Source organism: Scyliorhinus torazame, chromosome 2, assembly GCF_047496885.1.
Source record: "Scyliorhinus torazame isolate Kashiwa2021f chromosome 2, sScyTor2.1, whole genome shotgun sequence".
In the NCBI taxonomy this organism is placed as follows: domain Eukaryota; kingdom Metazoa; phylum Chordata; class Chondrichthyes; order Carcharhiniformes; family Scyliorhinidae; genus Scyliorhinus; species Scyliorhinus torazame.
The window spans coordinates 17,122,304-17,146,992 of NC_092708.1; the positions used below are offsets into that span (position 1 = coordinate 17,122,304).

Here is a 24,689-nt window from a genome sequence, read left to right on the forward strand (position 1 = left end):
CGCGTTTATCGTGACTGATTGGGAGCAACTGTTAAGTGTTCAGACAATTTGGGTAAGCAGACCGGAGACTGTCACTCTCCGAATCCAAATAGCACCGTTGATTTGGCGCGGGGCGTGGATAATGATTAGTGTGTACAGTCAGTTGTTTGCAAGGCCAAGTGAGTTAATGCACCTAGTTAAATGTAGTGGTGATTAGTTAGTATGTCTGGTTAATACCATTGGTCTGGCTAGCTAGTTAAATGTTGAGGTGATTGCAGTAACTTGGTTAGGGTAATAGCATTGGCCTCGGTAAACAGGTTAGGAACCCTGGTTAGGCTGCCTGATTAATGGTGTTGGGCTGGGTAACCTCTTCGCTGTGCCCAGTTAATCATGGCATTCTCGTTCACAGGTGCCAAACCCTACCAGTGCGATGAGTGTGATTACTGCACCAACCGTGCGGACGCACTGAGGACCCACAAGGAGACCCGGCACAAGGAGACGAGGAGCTTTATTTGTGAGCAGTGTGGGAAAGGATTCAAGACTCGCTTCCTCCTGAAGACTCACCTGAAGAAGCACAGTGACGCCAAGCCATACGTCTGCAGCGTGTGCTGCCGTGGCTTCCGCTGGCAGGCTGGCCTGCGCCACCACTATCTCACCCACACCAACGAGCACCCCTTCTTCTGCCGCCACTGCAGCTACAAGGCCAAGCAGAAGTTCCAAGTGGTCAAGCACATCCAGCGCCACCACCCCCTGAAAGCTGCCGGCGACCCCGGCGAGGGGGTGGGCAAGGTGCAGGTGAGCCATGTCCTGTGCCCGCGCGACAGCGGGGAGCCGCAGCCCGCCCACCCCCACAGCTCCACTGGTACAAGCGACGAGCTGCTGCTCAGCCTGAATGCCAACTCTTAGTTAATGGAAGATTTGGGGAGGGGGATGATGGGGAAAGCCTTCACCTTCAGGAGGCTAGCGACAACTACGAGTGGGGCTGCTCCACACCGTTTTGATGTATAAATCAGGGGGGGTCGCATTAACCAGAGATGCGTGTGTGCTCGCGCATGCACAACCTGCCTCGTATTGATGTAAGAACCCAGAAAAAAGACCAAGAATTCTCCATTTTAAAAGAAAAAACTGACCTGCTGCTGCACTGTTACCTGTCGAGAGTGTCACCCTGACTGGGGTCGAGGAGAGACATCCTGCAGCGGAGTCTCGTAGGGAAAAGGGGCCGGCACCTTTTAGGTGGGGAAATGAGTGGCGGAGAAGCACCCGACCCAGAGCAGCACGACCTGTCGCAGCGCCACTGCGGCATTCTGGGCTGGGCGGCTGCAGTGCCGCGTGCCAAGCAGAAGATTCTGGAAGGCGGAGAGAAGGAAACTGGGCTCCCAAAGAGTGAGAAGGGTGACGGGCTTGTGGTAACGAGACACGATAACCGACCTCACTAGCTGCGCATGTGTCGTTTTGTGTGGCGATTGAGAAACTTGTTGATCAATTGAGCTTCCGCTGAAGGACGCGATTACTTAACTGAAAATGAAAGAATATTGATTTCATGCTCTCAGCCTAGCTGTATAACGGAAGGTTGCTGCTAACATGCCCACAAGACGTGACACCGGAGTCGGGCAATATATGAACCCTGGGGGTCAAGTGTATGGAAATTCTAAAACCGCTTCGGAACGGACTTTGCATTGGGGAGTTCTTGCTACCCAGCTCTACGGGGGTCCTGGCAGCAGGAATTCTTCTCCCCCCACCCTCCCCCCTTTTTAGTTGTCACGATGCATGTGTAATGTACAGCAACCGCCAGAACAAGCCAGAGAACCCAAACAGGGTCGGACACAGCCAGGGGAAACAGTTGCATGCAGCACGTGTTTGCTTAGTGTCCTCGGGGAGTGAGCAGGTTGAGCCAGGAGCCCTTTTCTTTAACACTAACCTACTACACGGCAAGGCTTCAGTTTTGCCTGCGCACCATTGCTGTCCTGCCTGCTGACATTTCCCCTCCACCTGTCCCTCATTACTTCCACTTGCAATATTGGTTTCTGCCGGGCAAGGGAGAATTCTGGGTTGTGCCTAACGAACGTTCTTGCACAGAACATACAGTGCAGATACAGGCCATTCGGCCCAACGACGCGATGCTGGTGTTTATGCTTCACACGAACCTCCTCCCACTCTAATTTATCTCGCCTATCAGCATGTCCTTCCAACGCAGTCTTTATTGTCATAGCTGTCCTTCCCTTCCACTCTTGAAGGTTCTGACCATTATCGGGTACGGTTCCATCAGTACTGAGCCCCAAGCATGTGGCCTTTACTTATGAGCTCTGTTGGCGCGTATTGACAGGATATTAGACAATGAGGGGCAATATAATTGAACAGGTCGGCTGTTCTCGCCCCTTCCCCCATCATTGACAACCAGGCAATGGTGACGGGGCCGTTGGCCCGTTTGCTTGTTGGACCCCTTCCCAAACCATTCCTTAGCCCCAGTTGTAAGTGAGGTGATTTAATATCCCGGTTGCCTGCGCACACTGACCAACCAACTCTACCGTTGACACTGGGGTCCTTTCTCTGGCTTGATATCGGAGCACTTGAGCCCATAAGTAGCCCCTATGTTAATTGATCATCTTAACGTCACCCGCTGCTGCTCAGAAACTGTCCTCGCTCTCGAGACTGACCAAAAGACACAGAGAGAGAGTACGTTGACCCGTGCTGGAAGTCCAAAATAAACTCCCAGCAAAACAGCCTCCTAGTTTCTTGCAATACAGAAGAAGGCCAGCCAGCCCATCACGACTGTGCCACTGGGTAGCACGGTGGCTGGCACTGCTGCTTCACAGCTCCAGGGTCCCAGGTTGAATTCCGGCCTCGGGAGACTCTGTGGAGTTTGCACTTTCTCCCCGTGTCTGCGTGGGTTTCCTCCGGGTGCTCCGGTTTCCTCCCACAGTCCAAAGATGTGCAGGTTAGGTGGATTGGCCGTGATAAATTACCCTGAGTGTCCAAAAAGGTGAGGTGGTATCAGTGGGTTAGGGCGATAGCGTGGAGGTGTGGGGCTTAAGTAGAGGGTTCTCTTTCCAAGGGCTGGTGCAGACTCGATGGGCTGAATGGCCTCCTCTGCACTGCAACTTATCATAGAATTTACAGTGCAGAAGGAGGCCATTCGGCCCATCGAGTCTGCATCGACCCTTGGAAAGAACACCCCACCCAAGCCCACACCTCCACCCTATCCCAGTGACCCAACCTAAGGGCAATTTAGCATAGCCAATCCACCTAACCCAAAGTCTATGATTCTTTGAAAGAGCTACCCCATGAGTCCCACTCTTCTCGCTCTTTCCCCGTAGCTTGTGAATTTTTTTCCCCTTTCAAATATTTATCCAATTCCCTTTTGAAAGTTTCTGTTGAATCTGCTTCCACCGCAATAGATGGCAGATTATAATCCAACTCCTGTTTCCCATGTTCCTGTAAAACTCTGCAACAATTCTCTCCTCTCACCTCTCGTTTCCTTCACCAGTCATTTTGAATCCCATTCCTCTGGTTATGGTAACAACTTCTCCTTATCACTTCTCCTTATTTACCCCATCAAAAACCCCTCCTAGTTCAGAAAGCCTCTATTAAATCTCCCCCCGTTGACCTTCTCTTCTTTGCAGAGAACAATCTGAGTCTGACCTTGGATCCATTAACCTGTTTCTATCATGGGGAGGGGGGGGAGGGCAGAGGGCAGAGGGAACTGTTTCCCTGTCGGTCCTGGAGCCTTGACACTGCCTCCCCGTCCCCCTTGCTGACACTGGAGCGAGAGTGAACGCAGATCGCCGAGCCCCAGGCCCATGATTGGAGTAGGATCGCTGGCCTCCGTGCTGGGGGAGAATTGACTGAGGAGCGGCTGCTTTGGGAACAAACCCCCCCCCCTCGGGTGCTTCATCCACAAGTTCGGGCCTGGCTCAGCCTGATTACAAGGGCAGGGGATCAAGAGGCGGTAAAGCAATTAGAACAAAGCGGGAACCTACTTTTCCAGAACGAGAGTGTAGCGGGATGGGATTAAACATCAACGAGACCTGGAGTCTGATCCAACACTTGGGCACGAGTGTCTCTTCCGTCTGCTGTGTGTCAAAGACTTATATCCATGACTTCAGGAGGTCCCTTAATGCTTCACAGCCAATGAAGTGCTTTTGAAGTGTAGTCACTGTTGTAATGTAGGAAATGAGCAGCCAATTTGCACAAAGTAAACTCCCAAAACAGCAATGTGATAACGACCAGTTAATATTTTATTTTTTGGTGATGTTGATTGAGGGATAATTATTGGCCAGGACACGAATCCTGCTCTTGTATGAAATAACGGCTGCAGGATCTTATACGCCACCCAAATGGGGCCTCAATTTAACATCGCATCAGAAAGGTGGCACCTCTGGCAGTGCTGCACTCCTTCAGTACTGCAGTGCAATTGACAGACTTAATAATCGGGCACAAGTCCCTGGAGTGAAGGCTTGAACCCGCAATCTTCTGACTCTAATGAGAGAGTGCTACCCACGTGCTACACCTGGCTGCGCAGGGCCGGCCTCAATCCAACTCCTGGCAGGAGAGCTGTGGCCTTGTCCACCGGTTAGTTCAGTTAGTATTGGAGTTGCAGCCTCATTCAGAAGCCTCCGTCTTTGTGTCCTGAAGTGAGGGGGTCAGAATAGGTTCCCCGGACCTCACTTGGTAAGAGCTGCCTTCGAGGATTATCACATGCAAGTGCTCACCTGGCCTCTGCACCTGCATAAGTCCCTTCCCAATGGGCACAGCCAGGTGCCAGTTTGCCATGTCCTTAAAAACCTCCCATGAGCCTGCCGGTCCGCTCTTTGAGATTGCCAATGAGTATTGAGTCAGGGATGGTTGTGCGTGACCCAGAGTTGTGTCGGTCCAGCTTTGAACACAGTCAGAGTCTGGTCTGGTCGGTAAGGTGGCTGGTCCAGGGTCCAAATCATGGCTCCACTCCTGACAGACACATGTTGAGGTTGTTCAGAATTTTAAAAATCAATCCCCAAAAAAGCCCTAAGGAGGTTCATTTTCCTGGACCAGCTGCAGTCTGTTACTCCTTACGCTCTCGACATACCCGATATATCGGCCCTGAGGATGAATGTTACGTTGTCTCACTGCACGTGCTCTGCCCCAACCCCCCCCCCCCCCCCCCCATGGACATCCCCCACACAGAGCCTCCCCCCACACACACAGAGCCTCCCCCCACACACACAGAGCCCCCCCCCACGCACAGGGAGCCCCCCACGCACACAGAGCCCCCCCCCACGCACACAGAGCCCCCCCCCACGCACAGGGAGCCCCCCACGCACAGGGAGCCCCCCACGCACACAGAGCCCCCCCACGCACACAGAGCCCCCCACGCACACAGAGCCCCCCCACGCACACAGAGCCCCCCCACGCACACAGAGCCCCCCACGCACACAGAGCCCCCCCACGCACACAGAGCCCCCCCACGCACACAGAGCCCCCCCACGCACACAGAGCCCCCCCACGCACACAGAGCCCCCCCCCACGCACACAGAGCCCCCCCACGCACGCAGAGCCCCCCCACGCGCGCAGAGCCCCCCCCCACGCGCGCAGAGCCCCCCCCACGCGCGCAGAGCCCCCCCACGCGCGCAGAGCCCCCCCCACGCGCGCAGAGCCCCCCCCACGCGCGCAGCCCCCACGCGCGCAGAGCCCCCCCCCCACGCGCGCAGAGCCCCCCCCACGCGCGCAGAGCCCCCCCCCACGCGCGCAGAGCCCCCCCCCCACGCGCGCAGAGCCCCCCCACGCGCGCAGAGCCCCCCCCACGCGCGCAGAGCCCCCCCCACGCGCGCAGAGCCCCCCCCCCACGCGCGCAGAGCCCCCCCCCACGCGCGCAGAGCCCCCCCCCACACACACACACACAGCCCCCCCACACAGCCCACCCCCCACACACAGCCTCCCCCACACATACACACCCCTCTCCACACAGAGCCCCCCCCACACACACAGACACAGCCCCCCCCACAGATTTGATCTGATTATTTGCAACAAACTAGAGGACGGTATCTTATTTTGAGTTTAATGGAGGGATTCCAGTCTGAGGCTGCCCGTTTAAAAATATCTAGCCTATCACAACCTCAGCACGTCCCAAACCACTTTACACCAAAGTTGTGGGTTTTTTTAAAATTGTAGACACATCTGAAATGTCAGAATACAGCAGCGGATTTGTGCGCAACGTGACCCCACAATCCGCAGTGTGGTACTCTCACTCTTCAAAACAACACCATGGGAGCTTTCACATCCACCTGAGAGGGCAGACAGAGGTCTGGGTTTAATATCGCGGCTGACAGACAACACCTCTGACACTGCAGCAGTCCCTCAGTATTGTACTCGAGCGCCATGGACTCATTCAAACCCACCAGCTGACCCCCAGGCAAGAGTTGGTGTTTCACTTTAAGGGGGTTAGAGTTTGGTGTTTTGAAGAATCGACAAGTGAACTGTTCAACATTGAAATCCACCAGACTCTCCGTGGCCTGGCTCCCAGGTGATACCTGTGCTAGTCAATGTGTTGCAGTTGCCAGTGTGCAGCCCAGTGCTCGGAGGTGAGGTGTGGGTTACGATCGCTGTTGGTTACTTCTGCTAGAAAAATGTGTGAATGTCTAGGTGGTGGCCAATTTCAAGCTCCGTTCCGATGCCTCACGCGCTCAAAGAACCAAACAATTTCTCATCAGCTCGGCTCACACACAATGTATACCCATGGTTGACGAGGGTCTGGTGCACTAGCCCAGGAAGATTTGATGCCTTCAGGAGACAGAAGTAGAATTTGGGAAAGATAGAAACTGGGGGGAAAACACTTTTCAATGATGGCCCAGCAGATAGGGAAGTATCTCATCCCCATCTACACGGGTCTCTGTCCCTAGGGTTACAGCTCTGGGAAGTGCTAGCACCTGCCCCACAGTCTCCTCCCCCCTCCCCCAGTAGCCAGTAAGACCATAAGATGTAGGAGCAGAAATAGGCCATTCAACCCACCGAGTCCGACATCTATTGCTGAAGAACAGGTAGTTCCTGGTTTCTGAATGGGTTCAGTTGGCTGTACTGGAATGGAAGAGGACAGTTCTTTGAGATGCTCTCAGCAACCTCGGTCCTCTGGAAAGCTGTGACTACCATCATGGACCACATAGACCAAGTGTCGATGAAGAATGAAGGGCGCTCTTCAAGGACATTTCCTCATTTTTCAAAAAGCCCTTCCCACAAGAGGTCACCAGGTTAGTGCATTTCTCTGATGGGAGCTGGGTGTGTTAAATAACAATGTACATTCATACAATGACGGAAAACATGAAAAGGCTTTTCACAGGAGCATAATTAAACTGATTCAATTAGGTGACCAAACGTTTGGTCAAAGATGGTAGCTATTAAGGAGTGCATTGCAGGAAAGAGATGGTAAGAGAGGGAATTCCAGAGTTTAGGATCGAGGCAGCTGGAGATGCATCCGCTAATAGCAGAGCAATGAAAATCAGGGATGCACATTGGTCAGAACTGCAGGAGCTTAAGTTACAATTGCATCAGCCAAGATCTTGTTGAATGGTGGGGCAGGCTTGAGGGGCTTAGCGACCACAAGGTGATGATGGACTGATGTGAGGTTATTCACTTTGGTCATAAGCATAGAAAAGCAGAATATTATTAAAAGCCATGAAACTTGTAAATGTTTATATTCCAAGAAGGGGGGGGGGGGCACGGTAGCACAGTGGATAGCACAGTTGCTTCACAGCTCCAGGGTCCCAGGTTTGAGTCCTGGCTTGGGTCGCTGACTGGAGTTTGCACGTTCTCCCTGTGTCTGCGTGGGGGTGCTCCGGTTTCCTCCCACAGTCCAAACATGTGCAGGCTAGGTGGACTGGCCATGCTAAATTGCCCTTGGTGTCCAGGTTAGGTGGGGTCACTGGGTTAAGGGGATAGGGTGGAGGTGTGGGCTTAGGTAGGGTGCTCTTTCCAAGCGCAGGTGTAGACTCGATGGGCCGAATGGCCTCCTGCACTGTAAATTCTATGATAGACTTGGGTGTATTTGTACAAGGAACGCAACATGCGAATTAGGAACAGGAGTAGGCCACTCGGCCCCTCAAGCCTGCTCCACCATTTAATAAGATCATGGCTAATCTGATTGTAACCTTGGCCCCACATACCAGCCAACCCCCAATAATGTTTCACCCCACTTGTTAATCAAGGATCTATCCAGCTATGTCTAAAAAATATTCAGACCCTGCTTCCACCACCTTTTGAGGAAGAGAATTCCAGAGACTCACGATCCTCTGAGGGAAAAGTTTTCTCCTCCTCTGCCTCAAATGGGAGACCATTTATTTAGAAACTGACCCTGAATTCTAGATTTTCCCGCAAGAGGAAACCTCTCCACATCCACCCATTAGGTCTCTTCAGGGTCTTGTATATTTCAATCATGTCACCTTTTAACTTTTCTAAACTCAAGTGGATATAAGCGTGGCCTGAGCAGTCCTTTCCCGACAAGACAACCCGTCCGTCCCAGGTATTAATCTAGTGAACCTTCTCTGAACTGCTTCCAATGCATTTACATTTTCAAAAGGAGACCAATACTGTACACAATACCCCTGATATGGTCTCACCAATGCCCTGTGTAACTGAAGCATAGCCTCCCCACTCTCGTATTCAATTCCCCACGTAATAAACACCCAACATTCTATTTGCTCAGTAATTGCGGAACCTGCAGATGTGAAGCTAATTGTTTAGCACACTGGGCTAAATCGCTGGCTTTAAAAGCAGGCCAGCAGCACGGTTCAATTCCCGTAACAGCCTCCCCGAACAGGCGCCGGAACGTGGCGACTAGGAGCTTTTCACAGTAACTTCATTTGAAGTCTACTTGTGACAAGCGATTTTCAATCTTAATTGGCCTATAGTTCCCTGCTTTCTGTCTCCCTTTTTGAATAAATTAACTATTAAAACATGAACTATTTTTCAATCCAATGGTCCCACCCCCAAATAAGAATATTTGGAAAATTAGAACCAACGCATTAGGTATCTCATTAGCCGCCACTTCTTTTAAGACCCTACATTAAAGCCCATCCGGTCCCGGGGACTTGTCAGTCCGTGGCCCCAACAATTTGTTCAGTCCCACTTCCCTGGTGATTGTAATTTTCCCGAGTTCCTCCAATTCCTGATTTACAGCTATTTCTGGGATGTCACTTGGATCCAGAATCACAGAAAAATAACAGTGCAGAAAGGGCACTTCGGCCCATCGAGTCTACACCGCCGCATGAAAAACGCCTGATCTGCCCACCTAATCCCACTTGTCAACACTTGGCCCACAGCCTCGAATGTTAAGACGTTGCCCAGTGCTCATCCAGGTACTTGTTAAAGGATGTGAGGCAACCCGCCTCTATCACCCTCCCAGGGAGTGCGATCCAGACCCTCACCACCCTCTGGGTAAAAAGGTTTCTCCTCAAATCCCCCCCCCCCCAAACCTTCCACCCCTCACCTTGAACTTGTGTCCCCCTCGTAACTGACCCTTCAACTGAGGGGAACAGCTGTTCCTGTCCATGCCCCTCATAACCTTGTACACCTCAATCAGGTCACCTCAGTCTTCTCGGCTCCATCGAAAACAACCCAAGCCTATCCAACCTCTCTTAATAACTGAAATGTGCCATCCCAGGCAACATCCTGGTGAATCACCTCTGCACCCCCTCCAGTACAATCACATCCTTCCTATAATGTGACGACCAGAACTGCACACAGTACTCCAGCTGTGGCCTCACCAATGTTTTTTTAAAATGGGGTACCCAATTCTTTTTTTTTCCAATTAAGGGACAATTTAGCGTGGCCAATCCACCTAACCTGCACATTTTTGGGTTGTGGGGGTGAGACCCACGCAAACACGGGGAAAATGCAAACTCCACACGGACAGTGACCTGGGGCCGGGATCGAACCTGGGTCCTCAGCGCGTGGGCAGTAGTACTAACCACTACACCACTGTGCTGCCCAATGTTCGATACAACTCCAACATGACTTCCTTTCTTTTGTAATCTATGCCACAATTCATAAAGGCAAGTGTACCAAATGCCCTTTTCAGCACCCTATTAACCTGCCCTTCTGCCTTCAGAGATCCATTTACAAACACGCCAAGGTATCTTTGTTCCTCAGGGCGTTCCAGTGTGGTGCCATTCATTGAATACTTCCTTGTCAAATTGCTCCTTCCAAAGTGTAACACCTCACACTTTTCAGGATTAAATTCCATCTGCCACTTTTCTGCCATTTAGACATAGACATAGACATAGAATTTACAGTGCAGAAGGAGGCCATTCGGCCCATCGAGTCTGCACCGGCTCTTGGAAAGAGCACCCTACCGAAGGTCCAAACCTCCACCCTATCCCCATAACCCAGTAACCCCACCTAATCCCCATAACCCAGTAACCCCACCCTACGGGCAATTTTGGACACTATGGGCAATTTAGCATGGCCAATCCACCTAACCCGCACATCTTTGGACTGTGGGAGGAAACCGGAGAACCCGGATGAAACCCACGCACACACGGGGAGAACGTGCAAACTCCGCACAGACGGTGACCCAAGCCGGAATCGAACCTGGGACCCTGGAGCTGTGAAGCAATTGTGCTAACCACCATGCTACCGTGCTGCCCCAAGGAAACCGGAGAACCCGGTTTCCTTGTATTTGTAGAAACTTTTACTATCTGTTTTTATATTCTGAGCATGTTTACTCTCATAATCTATCTTAGTCTTCTTTATAGCTTTTTTAGTAGCTTTCTGTTGCCCCCTAAAGATTTCCCAGTCCTCTAGTCTCCCACTGATCTTTGCTTCCTGTCACCCAAGACACTCAACCTTACTGTTAACCACCCGGCTAATCTTTGTATCATCCACAAACGTACTGATCCGACCCCACCAAATAGTCGTCCAAGTGATTTACATAAATGACGAATTATAGAGGACCCAGCACAGATCCCTGTGGTACGCGACTGGACACTGGCTTCCGGTCACTAAAGCAGCCGTCTGTCATCACCCTGTGCTTCCTACAGCTCAGCCAGCTTTGAATCCACCTTATCAAGTTCCCCTGTAATCAATGTCTATTTGTCTTCTTCAGAAGTCTCCCATGTGGAACCTTGTGAAATACTTTGCTGAGATCCATGTACACTACATCAACTGCACTACCCTCATCCCTTATAGTGAAATACCTGCATGTCCTTCATTTCCATTATTAATTCCCTAGACTCTCTTTCTATTGGTCCAATGCAAATATTTCTGGAAACTTACTATCTGCCTTTATATTTCTGGCCAGCTTTCACTCCTACTCTTAATTTTTCCTTCCTTATTAATCTTTGAGTCATTCTTTGCTGTTTTAAAATATTCTGTCTAATCTTGGACCTGACTCCTGTCTTTGCGCAATTATGTGCTTTTAAAAAAAAGTTTGATACCAACTTTAACTTTTTCAGTTAACCACGGGCGGTGCATCCATCCCTCGGAATTTATGCTTCTCATACTGTTACTGCAGTCAACTAGGAAGACAAATGGCACATGGGTTGCTGGAGGAGTGGAGTGCAACAATAAACCAGTCTTGCTACAATTGTTGGGGCTTTGGTGAGGCCACAACCTTGAATAGTGTGCACCGTCTCTATATTTTTATTTTTAGAATGCCCAATTCATTTTTTCCAATTAAGGGGCAATTTCGCGTGGCCAATCCACCTACCCTGCAGACCTTTTGGGTTGTGGGGGCGAAACCCACATAAACACTGGGAGAATGTGCAAACTCCACACGGACAGTGACCCAGAGCCGGGATCGAACCTGGGACCTTGGTGCCGTGAGGCAGCAGTGCTAACCCACTGCGCCACCGTACTGCCCTGCAGTTTCCATATTTAAGGAAGGATATACTTGCATAGGGCGCGGTGCAATGAATGTTCACTCGATTGGTCCCTGGTATGAGAGGCTGAGTAAATTGGGTTTATATTCTCTGGAATTTAGAAGAATGAGGGGCGATTGGAACCTACAAGATCCCGAAGGGGTTTAACAGAATAAACGCTCAAGAGGTATAGAGTAAAGCTATGTACACTGTTCTCATCAAACACGTCAAGGACAGATACAGCACAGGGTTAGATACAGAATAAAGCTCCTTCCACACTGCCTCAACAGGGGCTGGCTTTGAAAGCAGGCCAGCAGCACGGTTCAATTCCCGTACCAGCCTCCCCGAACAGGCGCCGGAATGTGGCGACTAGGGGCTTTTCACAGTAACTTCATTTGATGCCTACTTGTGATAATAAGCGATTTTCATTTCAGATTGTTTCTGCTGATCACGGAATCTAAAACGGGGGGGGCCCAGTCTAAGGACGACGGGTGGATCATTTCGGAGAAATTTCTGGTTGTGAATCTTTGGAATTCTCTATCCTAGAGTGTTATGGGTGCTCCATCGTTGAGTACATTTAAGGCTGTGGGGTAGACAGATTTTTGGCCTCTCGGGGAATCGAGGGAAATGGGAGTAGAGGCACAAAATCAGCCAATGATCTTATTAAATTGTGGCGTTGACATGACGGGCTGTACGGTCCAATTCTTCTCGGTCCAAACTTGAAGGCGGAAATAAAACACAAGAACCACCATCTGGTGCAAATTTTATTACAGGAGGTAATAACAGCATAAGGCAATCGTGTTGCTGACTGGAATCGAGAGCACTCAGAAGGTCCCAGCCCAACAACCACCAGTCCGTCCTCACTGTCTGCCAACCAGTGCATTGCTGGGACTGTGTCAGAGTGGAATGGTGGGGCATGTGACATCACCATGCAGGGGCCTAATCTTTCTTGTTAAATATGGATGGACACGACTGCCAGGGAGCTTCGTCAGCAATTGTGTTCATCAGTCAAAATGCAGCTGCTGTTGGTGCAGAAATAAATATCCCAAAGGGATTTGTGCAGATGGGTGCTAAGGTGGAGCAGAAGATTAATGACCAAATGTTTGGTTGGCGAATTGGGTTTGGAGCAGGAGGGCGCAGTCTTGGAGGAGGGAAGGGAATAAACTGAGTGGAGTTCCCCAGCAACTGAGAGCTCACTCTCCAGTAGTGAGGCGGAGGGAGGATGAGATGGGTCAGAATCAAGAGCTGACAAGGGAGTTCTCTGTGCGATGTTGCCTGTTCCGAGCAAAGTGAGTTGAGAGGTCCCTGAAATCAGGTGGCAAAACATTACTGCCTTCAGGGTCCAGTGGGGAGCGCGTGTGTCTTTGTGTTCAATTGTCCGGGCAAAGGATAAATCTGTTCCAACCCACCGATTCTAATCAGCTGAAAACAAAACAAAGAGAAAAAAAATCAACAATATTCTGATCCGGTAAATGTCGAAAATATGTTTCAACCTGTGCAGTTATAGCATCATAAATATAAGATGGTCACTAATAAATATTAATCTTTACCCAGAGAGTGGGGAGGTTGAAAATAAGGCAGCATTTGGCTGAATTTGGCATCAAGCGACATTGGCAAAACTGAAGTCTGTGGGAATCTGGGGAAACTGGTTGGAACCATACCAAAGGAAGATGGTGTGTTTGTAGAAGGTCAATCATCTCAGTCCCAGGACATTGCTGCAGGAGGTGAATGTTCGAGGTCTAATCATCTTCAGCTGCTTCATCAATGACTTTCCATCATAGGTCAGGAGTGTGATTTGCATTTTGATTCAATGTCCAGCACCATTCATAACTCCTCAGCAACTGAGGCACTCGATGTCGGTACGGAGCAAGACCTGGACAGTGTCCAGGCTTGGGCTGATGAGGGATAGTGACTTTTTGACCACACAACTGCCAGGCAATTCAAATCTCCACGAAGAGAGAATCTAATCATCTCTTTATGTTCAATGGCATTACCATAACTGAATCCCCCCCCCACCATCAACAGCCTGGGGGTTACCATTGACCAGAAACTGAACTGGACTCGACAAATAAATACTGTGGCCAGAAGCTGGGATTTCTGTGGTGAATAACTCGCCTCCTGTCCACCATCTAAATGTCTGGAGTGTGATGGAATACTCTCCACTTGCCTGGATGAGTGCGGTGGCATAGTATTGTTGCTGGATTAGTAATCCACGCACCCAGGTTAATGCTCTGGGGACCTGGGTTTGAATCCCGCTATGGCAGACGGTGAAATTTGAATTCAGTAAAAACTCCGGAATAAAAACTATGAACCGTTGTTGATTGTTGTAAAAACCTGTCTGGTTCACTAATGGAGGGAAGGAAATCTGCCGTCCTTACCCAGTCTGGCCTACATGTGACTCCGATCCACAGCAATATGGTTGACTCAGTTCGGGGGCAATTAGGGACGAGCAGCAAATGCTGACCTTGCCCACGACACATGTCTTACGAGGAGAGATTGACTAGGTTGGGATTGATCTCGTTGGAGTTCAGAAGAATTGAGGGGGGATCTCATAGAGACTAGAGAGGGTAGATGTAAGGAGGATGTTACCAATGATGGGTGTGTCCAGAACCGTCACAGCCTGAGGATTTCAGACAGAGATAAGGAGACATTTCTTCACACAAAGAGTGGTGAGCCTGTGGAACTCATTACCACAGGAAGGAGTTGATGCTAAAACTTTGAATATATTCAAGAGGCGGCTGGATATAGCACTTGGGGAGAATGGGATCAAAGGCTATGGGGAGAAAGCAGGATTAGAGTTGGATGATCAGCCATGATGATGAATGGCAGAGCAGGCTCAAAGGGCCAAAAGGCCTCCTCCTGCTATCTTCTATGTATCCATGACATCCACATCCCAAGAAAGCTCCAACACTCAAGAAATGGGCAGCACAGTGGTTAGCACGCAAGGGTCCCAGGTTCGATTCCCGGCTTGGGTCCCTGTCTGTGCAGAGTCTGCACTTTTTCCCTGTGTCTGCGTGGGTTTCCTCCGGGTGCTCCATTCCTCTCATAAGTCCCGAAAGACGTGCTTGTTAGGTGAATTGAACATTCTGAATTCTCCCTCTGTGTACCCGAACAGGCGGTGGAATGTGGCCACTGGGAGATTTTCACACTAACTTCATTGTAGCCTTAATGTAAGTCTACTTGTGACACTAATAAAGATTATTATTAGCAGCTCGACACCATCCAGGACAAAGTAACCTGCTTAATCAGCAGCTACACCATTCACTCCCTCTACCATCTACAAGATGCACTGCAGTAACTCGCCAAGGCTCCTTCGATAACACCTTCCAAACCCATGACCACTACCATCTAGTAGGACAAGAGCAGCAGATACCTGTGGACCCCACCACCTGGAGGTTCCCCTCCAAATCACTCACCATCCTGACTTGGGGATATATCACCGTTCCTTCACTGTCGCTGGGGCAAAATACTGGAACTCCCTCCCTAAAAGCACAGGGGGTGTACCTACACCTCAGGAACTGCAGCAGTTCAAGAAGGCAGCTCACCACCACCTTCTGAAGAGTAATTAGGGATGGACAATAAATGCTGGCTTAGTGACGGCTGCATCCACATAAAATAATTCTACCACAAGGACTAACAGAGAGACAAAAAACAAGTTGCATTTAAATAGAAGCTAAACAAACACATGGAACGATGGCGGGGGCGGGGGGGGGGGGGGATATAAAACAATATATTAATGGGGTGAGATCAAGTAGGATGAAGATTGTGTGGGGCAGAGGCTGGGATAGACTAGATGGGCCAACGGCCAGTTTATGCTCTGCAGACTTGATGTAAATATGAATTTGGAGAGGAAGCGAATCAGCGAGGGTCAGGCTGTTAGTGGACGGCAACAGAAAGCATTTATTTCTGAACATGTTCACTGTTACAGAGAGAAGGGTATCGAGGCCCCAATGTTGTGGCAGAGAGACTTGCTATAAAACACTATCAGGCAGCTTGGAATTCCACTGTGAACATAAACAGGAACTGCACCAAGCCAACTCACTGCTCTGCATTCTGGCAGCATCTGAGTGAGGACATTCATTGGCCTGTGGCTCTGAACAGGAAGCTCACCACTGGCCTCTTGTGGCAACTCTTGGGCATTACAGGAATTGCCAAAACAAACACATGCAGAGCAAATTTAATTCATCCAAATAATTCATAATTATTCACATTTTCCATGTAATCTCTCAGGGAGATATCTGTACACTGACTGGTGTCTCTCAGTCCTCTCAGGGTGATATCTGTACACTGACTGGTGTCTCTCAGTCCCATCTCTCAGGGAGATATCTGTACACTGACTGGTGTCTCTCAGTCCCCCCTCTCTCAGGGAGATATCTGTACACTGACTGGTGTCTCTCAGTCCCCTCTCTCTCAGGGAGATATCTGTACACTGACTGGTGTCTCTCAGTCCCCTCTCTCAGGGAGATATCTGTACACTGACTGGTGTCTCTCAGTCCCCTCTCTCTCAGGGAGATATCTGTACACTGACTGGTGTCTCTCAGTCCCCCCTCTCTCAGGGAGATATCTGTACACTGACTGGTGTCTCTCAGTCCCCTCTCGCTCAGGGACATATCTGTACACTGACTGGTGTCTCTCAGTCCCCTCTCTCAGGGAGATATCTGTACACTGACTGGTGTCTCTCAGTCCCCTCTCGCTCAGGGACATATCTGTACACTGACTGGTGTCTCTCAGTCCCCCCTCTCTCAGGGAGATATCTGTACACTGACTGGTGTCTCTCAGTCCCCTCTCGCTCAGGGACATATCTGTACACTGACTGGTGTCTCTCAGCCCCCTCTCTCAGGGAGATATCTGTACACAGACTGGTATCTCTCAGTCCTCTCAGGGAGATATCTGTACACTGGCTGGTGTCTCTAAGTCCCCCCTCTCTCTCAGGGAGGTATCTATACACTGGTGTCTCTCAGTCTCCTCTCTCTCTCAGGGAGATATCTGTACACTGACTGGTGTCTCTCAGTCCCCCCTCTCTCAGGGAGATATCTGTACACTGACTGGTGTCTCTCAGTCCCCTCTCGCTCAGGGACATATCTGTACACTGACTGGTGTCTCTCAGCCCCCTCTCTCAGGGAGATATCTGTACATTGACTGGTGTCTCTCAGTCCCCTCTCGTTCAGGGACATATCTGTACACTGACTGGTGTCTCTCAGTCCCCCCTCTCTCAGGGAGATATCTGTACACTGACTGGTGTCTCTCAGTCCCCTCTCGCTCAGGGACATATCTGTACACTGACTGGTGTCTCTCAGCCCCCTCTCTCAGGGAGATATCTGTACACAGACTGGTATCTCTCAGTCCTCTCAGGGAGATATCTGTACACTGGCTGGTGTCTCTCAGTCCCCCCTCTCTCTCAGGGAGGTATCTATACACTGGTGTCTCTCAGTCTCCTCTCTCTCTCAGGGAGATATCTGTACACTGACTTGTCATGTTGGGTGTTCCGATACACAAACGAACCAACACGGTTGTAGATGGTACAACTCTGTTTTATTATTCTGTACAATAACAACTGTTAACTTCTGGCTGTGGTTCGTACTTCACCAGTTAACCTGTGCACCCAACCCTAGCACTATCTTAGAGAGGCACTCAGCACATGGTCTATGTCTGAGTGGCACGCTGTGAGCTCTGTGCTCTGAGCTATCTCCTGGTAGAATCAGCGGGAACTGTGGTGTTCCCTGTTTTATAGTGCGTGTGCTCTCACTGGTGATTGGCTGTGATGTTGTTTGTGTGTTGATTGGTCTGTCTACCTGTCCATCAGTGTGTGTGTGTGATTGCACCATGATATGTCAATATGGATATCATGACATCCCCCCCTTTTCACAAGGATATGTGCCGACATGGTAATAAATATTTGTGTGTACTGAGTGCGGCTGAATATGTGTGTGCAATATCTACAACATGTACATGAGGCTAAACTATATACATAGGAAGGTGTCAGGTGCAACAGAGAAACGAGGTTGTACCACAAACAAAACAAATGCAATCATCAAATATCGAAAGAGAACTCGTGGAACGACAAAAAAAAAAGAAACACGTGAAGATTATTGCACAACAATGCAGTGGGTCCAATGTGCAAACAGGCTCATGAGTCCAGCCTATTAGGTGGGCGACGAATTCGGGTTGACCGCCTCAAGGGTGGGTCAGGATCCACCGGCTGAGGAATGGGCCTGGCCACGGGCGATAGAGGAATAGGCAGAGTGGCAGGAAGCTCCACAAAGTCGACATCAGGGACAACAGGAGGAGGTGGCACCGGTGCATGATCACGTAGCGAGCGCGGAAGCAGCCGAAGGGCCCGCCGATTACGCCGGTGAATGGAGCCATCAGGCATGCGAACCAGGAACGAGCGGGGAGCCACGCGGCGGAGAACCTCGGCAGTTGCCGACCAGCCACCCTCCGGTAGGTGGATGCGGACGTTGTCTCCAGGCGCCAGGGCAGGAAGATCAGTTGCCCGAATGTCATGTGCCACCTTCTGCTGAGCACGCTGCTGTCGCATCCTTTGCAGTACTGGAGCATGGTCGGGTTAAGGAACATGAATGGACGGCACAGTGGTCCTGAGGGTGCGACCCATCAACAGCTGGGCTGGCGAGAGGACCGTGGACAGTGGGGCCGAGCGAGAGGCCAGCACGGCTAAACAGAAGTCAGATCCGGCATCAGCAGTCTTGCAGAGCAGCCGCTTCACAATATGGACGCGCTTTTCCGCCTTGCCATTCGACTGGGATGCAAAGGGCTGGACTTCACGTGTGTGAAGCTGTATGAAGCGGCAAAAGAAGACCATTCTTGGCTCGCAAAACAGGGCCCATTGTCCGACATGACGGTAAGCGGAATGCCATGGCGAGCGAAGGTTTCTTTACATGCTCTGATTACAGCTGATGATGTCAAGTCGTGCAGGCGTATGACCTCCGGATAATTGGAAAAATAGTCAATTATAATGACGTAGTCCCTGCCGAGCGCATGAAAAAGGCCCACGCCCACCTTCGCCCAGGGGGACGTTACCAACTCATGGGGCTGAAGCGTCTCAGGGGGTTGCGCCGGCTGAAACCTTTGGCAGGTGGGGCAGTTGAGCACCATGTTGGCGATGTCGTTGCTGATGCCCGGCCAGTACACAGCCTCTCGGGCCCTCCGTCTGCACTTTTCAACCCCGAGGTGGCCTTCGTGCAGTTGTTCGAGGACAAGCCGGTGCATGCTGTGTGGGATCACGATCCGGTCCAACTTTAGGAGGACACCATCAATGACAGCCAAGTCGTCCCGGACATTGTAGAATTGTGGGCACTGCCCCTTGAGCCACCCTTCCGTCATGTGGCGCATCACACGTTGTAGAAGGGGGTCAGCCCGCAGTCTCACGGCGAATGTGGGCCAGACGTGCATCAGTGGCCGGCCGATTGGCCGATGTGAAGGCGACTTGTGCGTCGACCTGACAAACAAACCCCCCCGATTCGGGCGGTGTGCCCACTGCTCTGGACAGGGCATCCACGATGATGAGGTCCTTTCCCGGGGTGTAGACAAGTTGGAAGTCGTACCTCCGGAGCTTGAGCAGAATGCGCTGGAGGCGAGGGGTCATCTCATTGAGGTCTTTTTGTATGATGCCGACCAGGGGGCGATGGTCGGTCTCCACAGTGAACTGCGGAAGACCATACACATAGTCGTGGAAATTATCGATGCCGGTTAACAAACCCAGGCACTCCTTTTCAATCTGCGCATAGCGCTGTTCTGTGGGGGTCATGGCCCGCGGGCATAGGCGACCGGGGCCCATGATGCAGTGTCGTCCCGTTGCAGGAGTACCGCCCCAATGCCGGACTGGCTGGCATCAGTCGAGATCTTTGTGTCTCGAGTAGTGTCGAAGAACGCCAGTACCGGGGCTGTGGTGAGCTTGATCTTGAGCTCCTCCCATTCCTTCTGGTGTGCGGGCAGCCACTGGAACTCCGTTGTCTTCTTGACCAGGTGGCGAAGAGCCGATGTGTGCGAGGCAAGGTTGGGAATAAACTTCCCCAGGAAGTTGACCATCCAGAGGAAGCGTAGCACTGCCTTCTTGTCTGCCGGCTGCGGCATGGCTGCGATGGCTGCCACTTTGTCGGCATCCGGATGCACCCCTGACCGGGATATGTGGTCCCCCAGAAACTTTAGCTCAGTTTGGCCAAAAGAACACTTGGCTCGGTTGAGGCGCAGACCGTGATCTCGTATCCGAGCAAAGACACGCTGGAGATGACTGATGTGCTCCTGTGGTGTGGTGGACCAGATGATAACATCGTCTACGTAGACGCGCACCCCTTCGATGCCCTACATCATCTGTTCCTTGATGCGATGAAACACCTCGGATGCCGAGATGATGCAAACGGCATCCTATTGTAGCAGAATCTGCCAAATGGAGTGTTGAAAGTGCACAGCTTCCTGCTGGACTGATCCACTTGAATCTGCCAAAAACCCTTTGAGGCATCAAGCTTGGTAAAAAATTTTAGCCCGAGCCATCTCGCTCATGATTTCTTCTCATTTGGGTATGGGATAGTGTTCCCTCATGATGTTATTGTTCAGGTCTTTCGGGTCGATGCAGATCCGGAGTTCGCCACAGGGCTTTTTTACGCACACCATGGAGCTGACCCATGGCGTAGGCTCAGTGACCCGGGAAAGCACTCCTTGATCCTGCAGATCCTGCAGCTGCTGCTTGAGGCGGTCCTCGAGTGGTGCTGGGACTCTACGAGATGCGTGAATGACCGGGGTGGCGTCCGGTTTGAGTCGTATTCTGTAAGTGAAGGGCAGTGTGCCCATGCCCTCGAAAACCTCCAGGTTGTGGGCGAGGAGCGAGTGGACCTGCGCCCTAAAGTCTGCATCCGGGAAATCGGACGTGCCTTCTGGAGATAGTGTGTACCCGCTGAACGAGGTGGAGGATCTTGCACGCCTGTGCGCCTAACAGAGAGTCCTTCGAGGATCCAACAATCTCAAAGGACCGTGTGGCTGTGTATGAATAGTGTGCAACCTCGAGCTGGCAGGACCCCATGGCCGGGATAATGTTCCCGTTGTAATCAACCAGCTGACAGTGGGATGGCCGAATCGGTGGTTTAACCTTCAAGGTGTGGAAGGCTGATTGGCGGAGGCACCAGTGTCTAAGCGGAATGTGACTGGTGATCGGTTGACCGTTAGGGTGGCACACCATTCATCACCCGGATTGACGCTGTGCACTGGCATCGGCTGGTGGGTCCTACTTGGGGACATCCGATTTCTGTCTATTACCGCAACGCGGAAGGATTCCCAGTCGTCGGTATCACCGGTCTGTACGTCGTCAGGGTATGACTCGGTGTATGGGGGCTGAATGGCCCGCACGTCCCTGCGAGGCTGGCGGAATTGCGGAGGGTTGGTAGGTTGAGCTGCTCGACAGCAGGCAGCGTAGTGGCCCATCCTGCCACAGCGGAGGCATTGTCGAGTTTTGGCTGGACATTGTCGCTTTAAGTGTGCGGATCCACAGTTGCCGCACGTCGTGACGTTATGGCGTTCGTTGCGCCACCGCGCATGCGCGTCACGTCCCCCTGCGTCAACGTCCCCTCTTTTGGCGCGTACACGCGCAGGATGCCGCGGAAAGCGCGCGAAATGGCCGCCCTCGTCCGGGCCGTGGAACTCGATCGACTGGACCCGCTCCGCCTCGTAGGACCCCGCCATGCCGATTCGGCCGTCTGGAAATGGGAGTACCGGCTGGTCGCGTTTTCGTGGAGGACGCAGGTTTCGATGGCGGTGGCTAGGGTGAGGCTCTTAATTTTGAGGAGCTGCTGGCGTAGGGTGTCCGAGGTGACTCCAAAAACTATCTGGTCCCGAATCATGGAATCGGAGGTGGCGTCGTAACCGCAGGACTGTGTCAAAAAAGATTGAAAAAGCTCATCCTTACCCTGCAGGCGCTGCTGGAAGAGGTACCTCTCGAAGCTCTCATTAACTTCCACGCTGAACTGTTGCTCAAATTTTAGAAGGACCGTCTTGTACTTCGTCTTGTCCTCGCCTTCCGAGAATGCCAGGGAGTTGTAGATGTGGATGGGGTGGTGCCCCGCCGTGGAGAGGAGGAGGGCGATCTTCCTGGTGTCCGATGCATTCTCCCTGTCTGTGGCTTCTAGGAAGAGCTGGAAGCGCTGTTTAAACAGCTTCCAGTTGACGCTGAGATTACCAGCGATTTGGAGCGGCTGCAGCGGGCTGATGGTGTCCATGGCGCAGGGTGGCGGATCTCTGAAGAGGTGCAGGTAGGTCTCACAGTCGCTGGCGAGTTTCCAATCCTGGTATCATGTCGTGTTGGGTGTTCCGATACACAAACAAACCAACACGGTTGTAGATGATACAACTCTGTTTTATTATTCTGTACAATAACAACTGTTAACTTCTGGCTGTTGTTCGTACTTCACCAGCTAACCTGTGGACCCAGCCCTAGCACTATCTTAGTGAGGCACTCAGCACATGGTCTATGTCTGAGTGGCACGCTGTGAGCTCTGTGCTCTGAGCTATCTCCTGGTAGAATCAGCGGGAACTGTGGTGTTCCCTGTTTTATAGTGCGTGTGCACTCACTGGTGATTGGCTGTGATGTGTGTGTGTTGGTTGGTCCATCTACCTATCCAACAGTGTGTGTGTGTGATTGCACCATGATATGTTAATATAGATATCATGACATGACTGGTGTCTCTCAGCCCACTCTCTCTCTCAGCGAGATATCTGTACACTGACTGGTGTCTCTCAGTCCCCTCTCTCTCTCAGCGAGATATCTGTACACTGACTGGTGTCTCTCAGTTCCCTCTCTCTCTCTCAGGGAGATATCTGTACACTGACTGGTGTCTCTCAGCCCACTCTCTCTCTCAGCGAGATATCTGTACACTGACTGGTGTCTCTCAGCCCACTCTCTCTCTCAGCGAGATATCTGTACACTGGCTGGTGTCTCTCAGTCCCATCTCTCTCAGCGAGATATCTGTACACTGGCTGGTGTCTCTCAGTCCCCTCTCTCTCTCAGGGAGATATCTGTACACTGACTGGTGTCTCTCAGTCCTCTCTCTCAGGGAGATATCTGTTTACTGACTGGTGTCTCTCAGTCCCCTCTGTCTCTCAGGGAGGTATCTGTACACTGACTGGTGTCTCTCAGTCCCCTCTCTCTCCCAGGGAGATATCTGCACACTCACTGGTGTCTCTCAGTCCCCTTTCTCTCTCAGGGAGATATCTGTACACTGACTGGTGTCTCTCAGTCGCCTCTCTCTCAGGGAGATATCTGTACGCAGACTGGTGTCTCTCAGTCCCCTCTCTCCCAGGGAGATATCTGTGCACTGACTGTTGTCTCTCAGTCCCCTCTCTATCTCAGGGAGATATCTGTACACAGACGGTGTCTCTCAGTCCCCTCTCTCTCACGGAGTTATCTGTACACTGACTGGTGTCTCTCAGTCCCCCCTCTCTCTCAGGGTGATAACTTTACACTGACTGGTGTCTCTAAGTCATCTCTGTCTCAGGGAGATATCTGGACACTGACTGATGTCTCTCAGTCCCCTCTCTCAGGGAGATATCTGTGCACTGACTGGTGTCTCTCAGTCCCCTCTCTCTCTCTCAGGGAGATATCAGTATACTGACTGGTGTCTCTCAGTCCCCTCTCTCTCACGGAGATATCTTTACACTGACTGGTGTCTCTAAGTGCTCTGTCTCAGGGAGATATCCTGACACTGGCTGGTGTCTCTCAGTCCCCTCTCTCCCAGGGAGATATCTGTACACTGACTGGTGTCTCTCTGTCCCCTCTCTCACTCAGGGAGATATCTGTACACTGACTGGTGTCTCTCAGTCCCCTCTCCATCAGGGAGATATCTGTACACTGGCTGGTGTCTCTCAGTCTTCCCTCTCTCTCAGGGAGATATCTGTACACTGACTGGTGTCTCTCAGTCCCCTCTCTCTCAGGGAGATATCTGTATACTGGCTGGTGTCTCTCAGTCCCCTCTCTCTCCCAGGGAGATATCTGTACACTGACTGGTGTCTCTCTGTCCCCTCTCTCTCTCAGGGAGATATCTGTACACTGACTGGTGTCTCTCAGTCCCCTCTCTCTCAGGGAGATATCTGTACACTGACTGGTGTCTCTCAGTCCCCTCTCTCTCAGGGAGATATCTGTACACAGACTGGTGTCTCTCAGTCCCCTCTCCATCAGGGAGATATCTGTACACTGACTGGTGTCTCTCAGTCCCCTCTCTCTCAGGGAGATATCTGTACACAGACTAGTGTCTCTCAGTCCCCTCTCTCTCAGGGAGATATCTGTACACTGACTGATGTCTCTCAGTCCCCCCTCGCTCTCTCAGGGAGTTATCTGTGCACTGACTGTGTTCGGTGACGTTTACGTTAATGATGGAAAGGGAAAAGTATACACCGCAGGGCAAGAGTTATAGCTGGGGGAAGGGCAATTATGATGCCATTAGACGTGACATGGCGGGGATAAGGTGGAGATGTAGGCTGCAAGTGTTGGGCACACTGGATAAGTGGAGCTTGTTCAAGGATCAGCTACTGCGTGTTCTTGATAAGTATGTACCGGTCAGGCAGGGAGGAAGGCGTAGAGCGAGGGAACCGTGGTTTACCAAAGAAGTGGAATCTCTTGTTAAGAGGAAGAAGGAGGCCTATGTGAAGATGAGGTGTGAAGGTTCAGTTGGGGCGATGGATAGTTACAAGGTAGCAAGGAAGGATCTAAAGAGAGAGCTAAGACGAGCAAGGAGGGGACATGAGAAGTATTTGGCAGGTAGGATCAAGGACAACCCAAAAGCTTTCTATAGGTATGTCAAGAATAAGCGAATGACTCGGGAAAGAGTAGGACCAGTCAAGGACAGGGATGGGAAGTTGTGTGTGGAGTCTGAAGAGATAGGAGAGATA

General features: G+C 51.3%; 2 protein-coding genes across 10 annotated transcripts in view; one reads left to right on the plus strand and one right to left on the minus strand.

The window, feature by feature from the left end:
* The window catches only part of znf142 (zinc finger protein 142), a 68,053-nt gene extending 63,854 nt beyond the window's left edge, over positions 1–4,199 (plus strand). For all 4 annotated transcript variants that reach the window (XM_072468788.1, XM_072468794.1, XM_072468804.1 and 1 more), the window contains exon 9: positions 389–4,199. In XM_072468788.1, the coding sequence (XP_072324889.1) occupies positions 389–885 (497 nt within the window). In that variant the 3' untranslated portion in view covers positions 886–4,199. The remainder of the gene's footprint in view (positions 1–388) is intronic.
* Positions 4,200–12,566: 8,367 nt separating this feature from the next.
* Positions 12,567–24,689, minus strand: part of LOC140386457 (obscurin-like protein 1) — a 329,104-nt gene continuing 316,981 nt past the window's right edge. For all 6 annotated transcript variants that reach the window (XM_072468832.1, XM_072468865.1, XM_072468847.1 and 3 more), the window contains one exon: positions 12,567–13,223. In XM_072468832.1, coding sequence (XP_072324933.1) covers positions 13,220–13,223 — 4 coding nt within the window. In that variant the 3' untranslated portion in view covers positions 12,567–13,219. The remainder of the gene's footprint in view (positions 13,224–24,689) is intronic.